Below are 15,291 nucleotides of genomic sequence, written 5' to 3'. Positions count from 1 at the left end.
TCGACGGTAAAACAAAGATGGAAAATAAAGAATTGAAACAGAAATTAAGCCTTGATTTGAGATGTCAATGTTCCATGATTTTAAACCAACTTATGAATGATCATGGAAGAAACATAGAAAAAATTGGTAAAATTTTACCTGCAATTGTAACTGCTACACTAAAGTGCTATGATGGGGACTGCTCATCCTGCTTCAGGGATTCTGTGGTGTGTGGTGGAACAGAAACAAGCAACTGGTGGTTGCGATCCTACTACCTCAGCTGCTATAACATCATTGTGCTAAAAATGGACAAAACAGACAAAAAATTAGTCACTGAACTGGTAAAGATTATGCTAAGTGAAGAAGCAATCAATAGTATGAAAATGTATCACATGACCAACAAGAATGAAGGTTTCCACCGTGTACTGAGTGTAAACCTACCTAAAAATGTAACCCATAGCAAAAATATGGAGGGGAGGTTACATTCTGCAGTTCATCGCAACAACAACAGGCCTGGTACATCAGCCTTAAAAAAGAGATTTCAAATGACTGTAACACTTTCTTCGAAAAGATGGACAAAGACTTTGTTTACCACCAGCAATATGAAAAACACTACTTCAACAGATAGCTGAAAACATGGAAGATCACAAGGCCTACAAAGAGTACAACCTGATTACAAAAACAGCCAACCAGCATAGCAATTACTGCAAAAAGAAGATGCCCCAGTGATGAAAGAAGAAAATCAAATATAAAGGTCCTTTTAAGGACCACCTAAATCTTTCAAAAAGATTCTTAGTTGAAGCAAACAAAAGAAATAAATAAAAAATAAAATAAATAAAGACTGCCTTCCCCTAGCCTGGCCTCCCCCTCTCTTAATTTTGTCAAAAATACCTAAATCATTGTCTGTCATCCTGAGGGCTACTAAACATTGTGACAATGGGGCAATGTGACCAACTCATTCCCCTTTTGACACGCATGTCTGCCTACTGTTGTTAAAGCCGTGAGGCTTTTAACACCAAATGGACAACATTAATGGAGCTAGTGTTGTGGCACATGCGAGAAAAATCAACTGCAGGTAAATAAGCAGATTGATGCTCTTTCATGTATGCTAGCCTGTGCACATAAACTGATTTCCACTCAATGTCAATGGCACCAGGAAATCTACAATTTATAATCCCATATCTGCCATTGGGTGTTGAAGTTCCTGTCCATATAATACATTCCCTGTTCTCTCCAAGGGCTGATTTATCTTGTAGCTTTGTTCTGTACTTTTGGTAAAATGCCTCCATTTTGCTAAAATGAACTTTTTCAGCAAGGGTTTGTAGGAATTTACCCCTAAACTTCAATTTGAAGCCCCCATTGACAAAAAAAATTGAAAAAAAAAATAGAAATCTAATCCAATTTCCCCCAAAACAGCCAGAATTTCACAGAATTTCAGAAAAAATAAACTTCTTCTTACATATTTCAGTACACAAAGGCATTGTCTACACAGAAATTTAAAAAATTAAAATAATCAGTACTGGAACAATAACAGCTGACTTTATATGTAAAGACACTCCTCTATTAAGTACGAGGACACAATTAATTTTCACACCGAGTTTATTATAGCATTTTTCAAATTAAAAAAAAACCTACCGCTTCATATCAAATGAAATTTTGGGAGCTGAATAAACCATCTTACCTTAAACTTCCATAAAAAAATTAGAAATTTTCACCATCAATTTTCAATTTTAACTACCTGAACACGGCGTCGGGTAGTTTCGCCCTTTTTCCCGTTCGTCCGGGTTGTTTCGCCCTTACTGCAGGGTCGTTTCGCCCTTATTGTAGGATCGTTTCGCCCTCATTGGATATACATGTGTTTATATATACCGAGTAATTGATGGGTCATTTCGCCCTCCTTAGATTTGTTTTCCTGTTAATTGGCTTGTGTTGTGACAGGTAAGAATACATGTTTATTCTGTGAATAAAAACTTGAATGTTTGTATATTAGGGGTTGATCTAATTGTTAAATTGATAGATACTTGTACTGGTATTCCTTTTTCTTTCAGATAAAGCCCATCAGTTGCTGATTCTGAGGCAATGTCACAAGAGATATTTATTGAGAAATGAGAAAATTGGAAGATATTGATAACCAATTATGTCATTATATATCTTAAGATCAAACGATTACCGCAATCAAGCACTGAAGCTGTGAATGCAATTACATAAATAAATAAATAAATGTCTACGGAGGATCGAGAGAATTCAATAATTGCCTAGGGGCGAAAATCTCCGACCTTTTTTAACAGAAGAAATAAATACATAAAAACGGAGGGATAAAATGACTCATCACATAAACGAACTATTTTTAATGTATCATCAACTATTTATTTGTTGTAATGATACATAAACGAATTCGAGAGGGCGAAACGACTCACATCGAGAACGAAGGCTAAAATAGTAGTAAATAATATTTATAAGGAGAAATTCCTTATTAATAAGGAAAGGGCGAAACGACCCACCATAAAGGGCGAAACAACTCACATAAAGGGCGAAAGAACCTAAGGGCGAAGGGGAAAAAGGGCGAAACGATCCGGAACCATTTGTTGACACCTCCGTCAGAACTCCGATTCAAGCATCATGGTAATATTGTCGTTGTATGTTTCTCTTCTTGGTATATAACTTCGCTTCTTCTTCGACAGATACCTACCAAGATGTCATTGTTTTCTCGTTGCACTTCGTTTTCAAGCATTCCGCCGTTGATCGTATTCACATACGGGCATTTTCGAGATACGACGAAAATCGTAAATTTAAAATGAAACTGAATTAAAATAGTTTGAAGAGAGTATTTGTTTGAATGATTTAATTAAAAAAACAATTTAAGAAATTATTTCTCAAGTGAAGTATTATTTAAAAAAATCATTTTAATGTCCACGAAGTCATTTACGTAGCTCGATTTTGATTGGCAGATATATCCGGTCCTACTTAAATACGACTGCATACGCCTGTGGGAGAAAACCATACGCCTGTAGCATTACTATTGTGTTTTCTGTGGAAATAATATTATATTAGCTTAGTAAGTTGTATTTTGTTCAAATAAATTATCTTTCAGCAAATTATTTGTTGATGCGAAGTAGAACTAGCCGATGTAAATAACGATCTGACAGGCGTTCGACATTCGTGATTGCGCATGCGTAATTGTGTATTGAAATAAAACGTGGACGTGGTTTACAAAGTTGACAAAAAACAAGCCGCCATGATACATGCATAATGCACACACTTCGATTATTTGAACTAGGAAAAAAAACGAGAAATAATTGATGATAAAAGTCGACATGTTTGTTTATAAAACAACATTCTGACCTTTGAAATGTCGACAAGACGAGTTTTAACCAATTATTCTGACTTATTTTGAAAAAAAACTAGGAATCGGGTGTACCCTATGAGCTTCCATAACTAATCGTGTGTAATATGTGGTTATACCAGGAAGTAAAAAGATAACATTCCATACTAAACCAACGGCGTTTTCCTCGCTAACGTTCAAATAAGTTAACTTTGTGTTAATTGGGAATACTGACCAGTAAAGAGTAAGATTTACCTTTCCATTCCTTTTATTATTCCTTTTCTATGATTGAAGACTATTTACAATCTCGCTGGGTTTTCATTTCTAGTTAAACATCAAATGGTTTATTATGCATTTAAAAATGAATAGGTAACTTGAATGTAGTCGTATGTAGTTCCCTTTTTCCCTTTAAATGTGGCTATTGTTAACTTATTCATTATTCTTATGTACGTTTAACTGAGCCACTTCACAACGTATATTATTTTCAGATAGTTTTTCCTTCCTACCCAAAACACAATTAATTGTTTGAACGGAGCGTCAGCGACCTACATAAATGTATGTAGAATGCAAGACCAGAACTATGAATGGCTAAAATATTCTGACGGAAGTAGACGATTGCACGTGCTCCGTCCATCATTGGCATAGCCTAAAATCCTATTAATTATAATGATTATTGGGGCATGTTTCAATTTCTATATTGAAATAATGGATCTGGTTTGATTGGTTCTGTTATATTTCATTTCTTTCGATTTCGTTCTTCGTTTCGTTTGATGTTATATTGAGTTCGTTTCGGACTTTACAGGTACTTCTGATACTCTGTATTATGATTGAACCAGGAAGCTTTTACACAAACTGCAACAAGTAGCTATCTTACCGTGACTCAATGTCGCATTGTTTGGCAAACTATAACAAAATGTTTCCTATAGAAATGTATAGTTAATTAGTGACAAGAGGTGTCAAGTGGGGACAAGAAAGGTCAAGAATTCGAGAAATTAAAGCGACAAAAAAATGAGATAATTATTGAAAAAATGAGTTAATTATTTTTAGGAAAATGTAGAAAAAAAAAACGAAAGTCAACTGATACAAATTTAAAATTAAAAAAAAACATCTTTTCAATTTGACCAATGAACCGTTTAAACAAATTAGATACTACAATTCATAAAGAAACTATATCTATATATATTAGATTTGATTTGATGTGTTTTCAAATTGATTAAAGTATGGAAACATGTTTTATGTGAAATAACAAAAAGGAAATTATTTGGAAACAATATTAAGTAGAATGATTAAAAGAAAGGGTGATTTTTTTCTTTAAAGAAAAATATAGCAACATGCATTGTTATAGAAGAACTTAGTTCAAAATATATTATAGAATAGGTTATTATCTAGAGAGATATGAAAACTTGAAAAAATAATCCAAGATTAGCAATATGCCTTACTCTAAAAAATTGGGTGTATTGGTATGTCGTAAATTGTGTGGTCGGAGCTGAGAGGTCGAGGGCATGGCATGGCTCCTCGAGATGTCGACTGCCTCCCCCTCCGACACGTTTTTATGGACAGTCACTATAGTTTTCTTTTCGAGTGACATTTTGGTGTTTGGGGAAAACTAGTTAGAGTAGAGTCTGGTGGAGCGGTGGTGGTATTTTCTTGCTGTGACTCTGGCATACGTTTATTTTTGTTTTGTGTCTGTGGCCCATCGGACACTGTATGCTTTCGAGGCTGGCCTGGTAAATGAAGATATCAAGTTTTTACTCTTTATTGTCCTAAACGTACACATGTAATGATCAAAATATATTTTTTTAATAATATAAGCGTAATACTATAAATTACTTACTTATAAATTATTAGTAAAACAATTAAGCAAGTACCAATGAATTCAGACCTATTTATTCTCCTGTCACAGATTATGTATTATTCAATATTACAAATATTTCTTTCTTTCGGTTAAATTTACAAATACATCAAGACATTATCAATTTACTTAAGCTAAAATGCAATTTTATTTATTTTTGATTTATTGCAGAATCATATAGAATTTTACTGCATCACAGTATATATACATATATATTTTTTCGCAAGCCACTGATACAAGGCGCATAGTTGTAATTAGTATTACCGGTAACTCGACATTGTGTTAAATTTCTGACAACCTTGTTTTTTTTAAAATATTTTCTTGTTTATATGTTAGCATTTAAATTTACATAAATAATTCCCTCTCACTGTTATCTTCATTATATCTTTTTTTATATTCAATGAATTTTGATGACATATTTCGAAGTCAGTTGTCACGGCCTTTTGGAATATCAATGGATCAACAGCAGAATATTTTTGTGTGATCATGACAAACATAATTTATTACTAATTTTCAAGACAACAAACTTAGTTGATATTGAGGTAGCCTTTATAGTGCATTTTTTTTTAGCATTTTTTTTTTTTATTTACTTTTCTGGGGGGAGGGTATTCACAGTATTTCTAGTTGATCATATAAATTCATCGAAACATAAGGACTAGTTAAAAGGGCAACGGGCGTATCATGCACTTTAAAGCGCAGCTGTTTATATATTTTCCTTAATGAAAGAAAAAAATATGGCAACATGCATTGTTATAGAAGAAATTAGTTCAAAATATATGATAAAATGGGTATTATCTAGAGAGATATGAAAACTGCAAAAATAATACCAAGTTCAGCAATATGCCTTATTCTAAAAAATGAGAGAATTGAATCTTTATAACATATTTTGAAGTAAGTTTTCCGGTAATTTTATTGGTTTATCTCTTTCTTTTATTATTATTATTTTTCTTTAATGAAAAAAATCTTCATGAGGCTACTATCATTTTGGAAATATTTCAAACAACCTTTTATCTTCACATGTTTACTTGAAAAATATTCTTTTCCTGGTTTTTAAAAACAATATTTTTCTTTTTTTTTTGTTTTGTTTTGTTTTGTTTTTTGTTTTTTGTTTTGCTTTAAATCAAACACATAAATAAACAATTGTATGTCTTTGTTTAAATTAAAACAAAATTTCCTTTGCGCTATTCCACTTGTTGTTTTTTGTCGCTTTTTGTCACTTCTTGTCGTCAATTAGTGAGACTCGCAGACTGACGTCATCATTGAAACAGAAACTCCGCGTCTGTCTGAAAGGCGCAGAATCACCGCCAATTTATATCCCTGACTGTGTTTCTGGTCTGTAAGTCATACAAATATATTGTCCCTCAATAACTGTGTTGATTTTCAAATTTGATATATACGGTTGTACCAAATTAAAACATGACAGTAACCTTTTGGGATTCGGTGCAGGAGATATATTTTTGTTTTGACCACCACCGATCCCGAATGGGATTAGACATGCCAGTACTTAAATTTGAGATTTCTGAGTGGTTTAACCTTACTCCTACAACGTAAGAAGGTTGAATTCCGTTCCCTCATACCCCAACTCTTCGGATGGCGCCAAGCCAGAAAATAGTTTGCCAGGTAGCCTCTGGCATTGCTGGAGTAGGTTTTACCTGTCTAATCACAACTTTGGATTTTTTAACGGAAAACAAGGGCTTAATATACATGTACGCACAGTCATTTGAATATTAGTGCCAAATAGCAAGAAAAGAGTCAAATATTGCTATTTGTCGCTACAAATATAATTCAAACGACTGATGTACGTATCTGCAAAGTCAAGTCAAGAGGCTTAGTGTTTTGACCACTCCGCTCCATGAGAGTTAACCCACTGTATGAATAGTAATTAAGGGAACCAAGGTCCTAGCAGAAATCAAAAGAAAGTAATACAGTGATAAAGACAATACATGGAAAACACATACAAAAAAAAATAAAAGAACATGAAGTACATGTAAATAAAATAATACATACAAAGTAGGTTAAGTGTCCTCTGCTTTTCTAGAAACACCCGCCGAGTTGCTCATAAAAAGTCCAGGGTAGTTGAAAGATGAAAGGTTTATATAAACTCATTCTAAAGTCGATAAAAAAAATTGGTAATAAGCTGAATCCACCGCCGTCAAAAGAAAAAAATATCCCCAGTGCCAAATCACAAAATAATAGTTAAAGCTACGTTTCACAGCACAGCTATATGTAACTGATTTTAACCTGTATGAAAGGTCTAAACTCATTCAAAAGTCAATAAAAATACATTTTGTAACAAGCTTTATCTGTTTTTGGATTCGACGCTGGAGAAAATTTTTTGCTTTGACCACCACCGTCAAAACAAAAAAATATAACCAATGCCAAATCCCAAAAATACTAAGCAATATATAATTGATTTTAAGAGAATTGTCTGTACGTAGCTGATTTTAACCCAAGTCCCATGTAATCACAACTTTGGATTAGTTTTTGTAAAGAAAAACAGGGGCTTGATATACATGTACTTAACCAAGGTAATATCTAGAGCTTTAGTATTTTGTATTTTGACCACCAGTATGGGGTTAAACAATATATGATGATCTAACTCCTCCCTTTACACTACGCTCCGTGAGGGTTAACAAACTGTATGAAAGGTCTGAACTCATTCAAAAGTCGATAAAAAAAATATAACCAAGGTAATATCTAGAGCTTCATCCGTTTTTGGATTCGGTGCTGGAGATATATTTTTTTTTGTTTTGACCATCACAGTCAAAACATAAAAAATATAACCAATGCCAAATCCAAAAATGGATTATATTAAGCTATATTTAACTGATTTTAAGAAGTAGGAATTTAAATCCTATAGTTCTCTATTTATATTACAGAAAAATGGCATCTGAAAGCTGCAGCATCTGTCTGTTACTAGAAAGGACCAGCACTCCTGAAGTATGGTGTCCACAATGTGAGGAATCCCTTTGTTCAACATGTAGTGAGCAACACAGAGTAGGCAAAGCAACAAGGGACCACAGCACCATACCTTATGAAGATTACCTAAAATTACCATCTTTTATCCACAAAATTCAACTCGACTGTGAAGAACACAAACAAAAATATCAATATTACTGTAGGTCTCACGATTGTGTTGTCTGTTATATGTGTTTATTGCAATCTCATAAAAAATGTGAAGACACTCTACCTATAGACGATGTGATCAAAAAAGTAAAATCTTCAGCCATGTTCGAAAATGTTTGGATATCATTAAAAATTACTCATCAAACGTTTTTGACAGCGATCACTGAAAAAGAAGAAAATGTGAAAATACTGAAAGCTAAGAAGGAAGAATTATCAACAAATGTAAAAAAAAGAACACAAAGACTTATTGATCAAATTAAGAAACTAGAAAACAAAACACTATCAGCGTTAGAGTCAGTTGTAAATGAAAATGTAAATGAAATCAAAGCCACCACAAAAATCCTGGAATCAAATAAAAGAAAACTTGGTGAATTATTGGGACAAGAGGAACTCATTAAGAAACATGCATCAAATTTCCAAGCATTTATTGCAACAAAACAAATGGAGAGAAAAGTTCAAGAATCAGAAGAAATCTTACAAAAAATATCTGAAAAAGGAGCCATGGATAATACAGACATAGAAATGAATGAAAACATCACAGCAGACGACACAATTTTTGGAATAAAAACTCTGTGTGACATTAAAGTATCAAGAGAAAAAAAAACAACATCCATAGACATAAACAAACCAAACATAGGTCAGGCAGAGGTGAAGACAAGATTCCCCAGACAACTGACACTTAAACAACAGTTTACAGTAGATCAAGGTGAGTGTCGTGGTTGTTGTACGCTGCCTAATGGACTCCTGGTGTTGACTGATGGGTACAATGGTGTAGTAAACATACTACACAGTGATGGTCAACACAAATCATCAGTCAGATTTAATGGAGGAAGACCATGGGATGTAACAGTCATCAATGAGAACCATGTTGCTGTTTCTAATCCTGACCATAAAACAATCTCCATCATAGATGTAGACAGGAGTAAAATCATTAAAACACTTCAGATAAAGAGTGATGTCAGTGGAATTACACATAGTGATGGACATTTATACTTCTGTGTACGTCAGGTAGGAATCCGAAAAATTAATATAGATACAGAAAAAATAGACAAACTCCATGATGACCAGACTGTTGATGGTTATTCATATATAGACACAGATGGCAACAGAATATGTTATACCTGTCCTCACAACAAGACAGTTACTGTCTTAGATTCTGACCTCAGAGTTATCTTCACATTCAAGGATCACAATACAATGTCATTTCCTGTTGGAATATCAATGGATGAACACCAGAATATTTTTGTGTGTAATTATAACAAACATAATTTATTACTAATTTCAAGGGATGGAGATAAACATGAAGTTGTAGTCAGTAGAGATGATGAGTTGTATTACCCTCAGTGTGTACATTATGATAAAGTGACTCATCATCTCACTGTTGTTGATTGCAATAAGGTGGTCAGGATATTTACTGTATATTGACTTTTGATGGAGAACCAACACTGAGATAAACAAATTATTGAGATTAATTCAATTTCAAGGTAAGAAAACATTTCCACCTTTTTCTTAATTGTCAGACATAAATAAACATGTGATAATTAACTTGATCAAAAGAAAAGAAACATGATTTAATTTTTGGACTTTATTTTTTATATGTATACTCGAATTCACCTCAGCCTGTTTGCAGTTTTTTTTTTAATTATCTTGTAAATTACTCATAAGTTCTTTTTAAAAAATTGCCATTTTATTCATGTCATTCTGTACTACAACTTTCATACAATTATTTTTCGTTCTTACCTCCGAGATCGAAATATTTTCATATTTATTTTTTATGAGAATTTTGCATTGAGCGTATTGTTTATCCGCCATCTTGTTTCTATGGATATTTTGAAATGTTCCCTAAAATCTCACAATTGAAGAGCTGAAATACCATGATTTCCCGCCACATTTCTGGTTCCCTGCCAATTGAATACTATATGTGGTAAATTATATATTAGGTACCAGTTGTAACATTTTCATTTGGAACTTCGGGTTTTTCTTTCATTAAATGTAAATAGCAGAAATATGATATAAGATAATTTAAAAAATTAAAAAAGGCTGAGGTGAATTCGAGTATATAAGGTTTGTTTTTCTAAAGTAATTTTAATGATATCAGACATTTCCACTTTTTTTTTAAATTGTCAGACATAAATAAACATACATTTGTTCATATGATAATTAATTTGATTAAAAGAAAAGAAACATGATTTAATGTTTGGACTATATTTTCAAAAATCTTAACAATATTTGACAGAACTTTCTACTTTTATCCTGGCATAAGATTACAAAAATATGATAATTATTATATTAACTTATTAAAAAATCTTTCAAATAGTACAGAAATTTCATATGGAGTTTAAATAAATTTAATTTATATTTTTTATCAATCAGTGTTGGTCTTCATCAAGATTGTCAAATTCATGTACATGTATCTACATGTAGATGTGTCATCATTGAAAATAATTTTTGCCTTTTTGTTGTATATATTTGCATTGTCATATTTCTAAATAAATGAAATTTTCTCGTTTGAAAACTGGAAATAATTAAAATTAAAAATTTTAATACTAGTATTATTTTTCTAGTCTTCATTGCTTCAACTAAAATGAACATATTTTTTTTTAAATGGTTGATTTATTTCAGAACTTTTATTGTTTTTTTTTCTTGAAATATCAATTACATGTATATTATTGAAAGGTACTACTAAGGACATTAAATTACCCACAACAGTGATTACACATGTACTTGCAACTTCAGTAATTAAAAGAAATACCTGTATCTGCAATTTATTGATTCACATGTAGGTACATGTACATCTACATTTATAAATGTTTATTTTTAAATCAGTTATTGTAAATATATATGTACATGTATGTGTATTTGACTTTATATATTTAGCACTAACAGGGGCGGATGGAGAAATTATGAAAGAGGGGAGGGGTGCCAGGTTATTATTTGCTCATTAAGGCAGTGTTAGAAACTAATTTTTTTTTCATGGTTGTCATTTGGACCATCTGGGCAAAATTTCAGCTGGTCCAAACTTAAGTTCACTGGTCCAAAAAAAAATGGTGTACCTTTTTCAAATGATAGCAGTTCAGATAACATACACATGTTAAAATATTTTATTGTAATAATATATTAATCTGCTAATAGACACTAAAATTCATATTCCATCTCAAGTTCAATTTCTCTCTCAACTTCATTTTCAGACATGTCACATTCTGATTCTGATGAAAGCTTTCCTGGCAAAAACGTAGCCAAGGGCGGTTTTCCAGCCATTCATTTCTGAAAGTCCTTGGTTTTCTATTAAGTTCATAGTTTTTCTCCTTTTTGGGGGCTGGTGCTTTTGCACCGGTCACAAATTTCCACATTTTAGAAAAACAATCAAGGTCAAAAATAAAACCGGAAATAGGAAATCCTAATGTAAAGTCGGAACCGATGACGGAGAAACCAGATTTTTACTTTGTTTACAATACGATCGATAGACAAAAATAGATCGGAATAAAACTTAAGGAATGTTGTTGTAAATAATGTGAAAGGTGAAAGTAAAAGAAGTAAGTGTTCTGTAATACATTTAAAATTGGCAGTCGTCCATCGGACGAGTAGAATACAAACTGAGGTCGTCCGAGGTCAACACAGGTCGCCGGTGACGATCGGACGACCGGGAATTTCGAACACTGTTAAGGTCCATAGATTACAAAAAATAATAATTATTTCGTGTGTGGGGGGTTTACACCTTGAACCTCTGGATCCGCCACTGTAATTATGTTAACACCTATACCTGTATTTTATAATTAGTTCAAATCTAATGTGAGGAACAATGCCAGTTCATATTTTTTATGACTAATAAGATTATAACATGTATATGTAGTTTGAATGGTGCATTTAGAATGATTTGGTGTTTTTTTTCTCTTGATGGACTAAGACAATATTAATTTATTAAACAAATTCAGGTTTAAAGATAAATAAAATATGTTTAATCTATAATGATTTAATTTATCAGAAATCTTTATAACAATATCAGAAATTATCTTTTTTTTTTCTAAGAAATGTTTTTCAGAAACATGTTTTAATTTACTGACTTAATTATCTTTAATAACTTTTTACTTTTTTATTTACATAAATGTAATACATTTTGCAATTAACTTAATTAAAAATCTTTAAAAGAAATAATACAAAATTAGTTTATATAGTAAAATGATTGATTTTTTTTTTGGAAATTATTTCATATTTCTTTATTAATAAGTCTTGGTCTTCATGGAGTTTTTCAAATACATGTATCTAGATGTGTCATCAGTGAAAATCTGTTCATTTCATTGTTGTTGTGAATGTATATAGTTGTATTTATCATTTTTATGTTTCTATCTTTGATTTAGTCATACTCAAATGATTAAAGAAATATTTATTTGTTATTTGTCATGAATATCATATATATACATGTACATGTATATTCTTTGAAAAGACTCTTTAAAACAATGAACATTTTAGGCACTGTAAACTATTATAACTTATTGTAGTTATAAATATTATGAATACAAGTACATGTATGTATCCTTTTAATGATTCTTTATAAAAACAATACTTTCAAAAAATTAAAATGAAACTGTACAAGAAGTAGTTATGTAAAAACATGTACTATACTTTATTTTTATTTTTATCCAGGATTTGAATTGTTTTACAAGACATTTCACCTTCAACTTTGACAACTTGTGATATCCTTGTACATGTACATGCAAGTCAAATTTATTTTTTTTTTTAATTTAAATACATTTCTTCATGTACTGTACATATATAAATCCTTCTGAAGTTACATGTATATTCATTTTTTTTTTCTTGAAATTTGAAATATTTTTGACTTTAAGTAAATAAACTGAAAATTATTTTCACTAATTGTAAATACATGGAGATTTCTTCAATACTTACCATGTGTACAGTACATCATCTACGTTTAAATGTAATTTTTATCAGTATATAAATGTACATGGCATGAGTAGAATGCACATTTATTTATTTACAATATTTGTTTATTTTTTATTTTATTATTTTTTTTTTGTAAATATATATGTTTCGTTTTCGTGTGTATGTGCAATGTACTTGCAGAGTTGGATTGAAAAATTTAAAAAAGAGGGGTCCCCCAAGGGCACTCAGGTCATTATTTGCTCATTGGATATTTTGAATGACGATACATGTAACACAAATTTTCCATCACCCCATGAACCCCCTGGATACCCACTGTAAATATGTTTACATCAATTATTTATAGTTCAATTCCACCAAAGTCTGACAATTTAATAGGAAATCTCAAGTGACTCCTTAACAAGGCTTTTTCCTGAGATGAATAAACCCAGTTTTTATTTTAGAACTAATGAGGCCTAGCCATATGGAATTACATGTTCATGTACATTGAATGGTAGAATGATTTGGAATTTATCTTATGATACACTAGGAACAATATTCGTGTATCTACATGTAGATGGCCAAGGCATGGTGGAAGTTGGTTTTAAACACTTAGTGAATTTGGATTTTCCGATAATGGGCGAATCCAACATATTTTATCATGATCATATGGATATTAATGACAAACCTAATATTTAATGTCCATCAAAAATGTGACACATTCCAATAGAGTCTGAAATATGTATTCATCTTCAGGACGCAGTAAACATGAACTATTTAAAGATTGCGTATAGTTCAAGAGACTTTGCTGATTCAAGGAGTCTTTAATTATGTGCACTGCCAATATGGATTATCGCATGAAAGGCAAACTATTCGGATTCTTTTTTTAAGATGGAATTATTTTTTCTAGTGAGAACTTCCATTTATGCAGAAATAAGCTATCAAAGGTTTTTCATGTATTATACATTGTGTCTTGATTATTTGTTTGAACTTGCACTTCAGCATGTTGAAGAGTGAAGTTAATAACACTTATAAAATACATGTACATGTAGTGTTCATTTGTAATTATTTATTCAGTTGTAGAGATTTCCAAATTTAAAAACATTATTGGTAATTGGCTGAATTGGAAAAAAATTGTTATGAGGCAAAAAAAAAATTATATGTCAATATTACTTGTTTTTGTATTTTAACACCGCACCACAGTGCACTTTAAAAGCATATAATTTTGGTAAGGTGAGTTATAATCTTAATGACATGCACACAAAATGAACATTTCAAGGGCAGCTAATTCTGTCAAAAATTTATTTTTTCTTACATTCTCTTAAAAAATTATTCTGAACAAATCTATTGATGTAGAGATCAAAGTATATTCTTTTCAAATAAAGAAAGTATCCTTGAGTAAAATTATTCTGTCATATTTGTGGGTTATGGACATGCATTTTTCCTGATTTAAAACTTACACTTAATTATTTAGTATCAACAGAGATGCTATCCAATAATATTAATTCTAAAGTTTATTGTATTACATTGTACAGGTAGTTCTAAGGGAAATAATCCATTTTGCTTCCATGTCAATGCTGTCCATCATTCATCAGTAGTAATATTTTGTTTCTGTGAACAAACAAGAGTTTGAATCATCAAGATTTTTTTCATAGTGGGGACTTTTATTGTTTTTTTTTTTGGTTGTTTTGTTTGTTTTGTTTCGGTTTTTTTTTCTTTGTTCTTTTTTGTACACTTTATCACAATATTCTAACAACATTTACCATTTAATTTTTTTGTAATTTTTTTTTAATGCTATAGAAGTTATAGTTCTAAAGTTACTATTGCAATAACTTAATAATACATGTTTGATCATATGTAAATTAAATATGCTTTCAATTCAAAATTACTGTGAAACATTATCAAGCCATTGCAGTCCTCCATATTAGAAGAGTTATTGTTCCTGAATTTTTTCAAGTATCCAGAATTTTACTTCTAATCCAAGCAAATTTGATATTTTTTGTGTAAATTGTCATGTAATAGTATTCAGACTGCTGGTGTAAAAAAAAAATAAAACATATTTTACGAAAATCTCTTTTTGTTTGCCCTTAAGGGCTAGTTTTAATGTCCTGGCCATTTTCTTAAGATGTTCCCATGA

The 15,291-nt window shown here is 31.3% G+C and overlaps 2 protein-coding genes across 18 annotated transcripts in view; one reads left to right on the top strand and one right to left on the bottom strand.

The window, feature by feature from the left end:
- Positions 1–15,291, bottom strand: part of LOC148600104 (uncharacterized) — a 319,707-nt gene that overhangs the window by 26,105 nt on the left and 278,311 nt on the right. The window contains exons 1-2 of one of the 15 annotated variants that reach the window (XR_015917738.1): positions 3,557–4,281; positions 139–278 (exon numbers count right to left, since the gene is read on the bottom strand). The exons of 9 other annotated variants lie outside the window; for them this stretch is intronic. The gene's annotated coding sequence lies outside the window, so the exon portion shown is untranslated. 5 more of the 15 variants (XR_015917739.1, XR_015917732.1, XR_015917736.1 and 2 more) reach the window with 5 other exon arrangements.
- On the top strand, positions 3,447–15,224 carry LOC148600114 (uncharacterized). 3 transcript variants are annotated; one of them, XM_088557467.1, is made up of 2 exons: positions 3,447–3,545; positions 8,033–15,224. In XM_088557467.1, exon 2 carries the CDS (start codon positions 8,037–8,039, stop codon positions 9,702–9,704), a length of 1,668 nt encoding a protein of 555 aa, XP_088413593.1. In that variant the 5' UTR covers positions 3,447–3,545; positions 8,033–8,036; the 3' UTR covers positions 9,705–15,224. The 3 variants fall into 3 exon arrangements, with proteins under 3 accessions (XP_088413593.1, XP_088413594.1, XP_088413592.1); XM_088557468.1 differs by lacking the exon at positions 3,447–3,545 and adding an exon at positions 6,370–6,485; XM_088557466.1 differs by lacking the exon at positions 3,447–3,545 and adding an exon at positions 6,373–6,489.

The sequence above is a fragment of the Perna viridis genome, chromosome 13, assembly GCF_037379345.1.
Source record: "Perna viridis isolate PV_CMFRI_1.1 ecotype Kerala chromosome 13, ASM3737934v1, whole genome shotgun sequence".
Classification (NCBI taxonomy): domain Eukaryota; kingdom Metazoa; phylum Mollusca; class Bivalvia; order Mytilida; family Mytilidae; genus Perna; species Perna viridis.
Note: the sequence above shows the minus strand (reverse complement) of the source record. Positions and strands in the feature narration are given on the sequence as shown.

Coding starts and splice junctions, on each gene's coding strand:
- LOC148600114 (XM_088557467.1), top strand. CDS start 8,037: ATGGCATCTGAAAGCTGCAGCATCTGTCTGTTACTAGAAAGGACCAGC.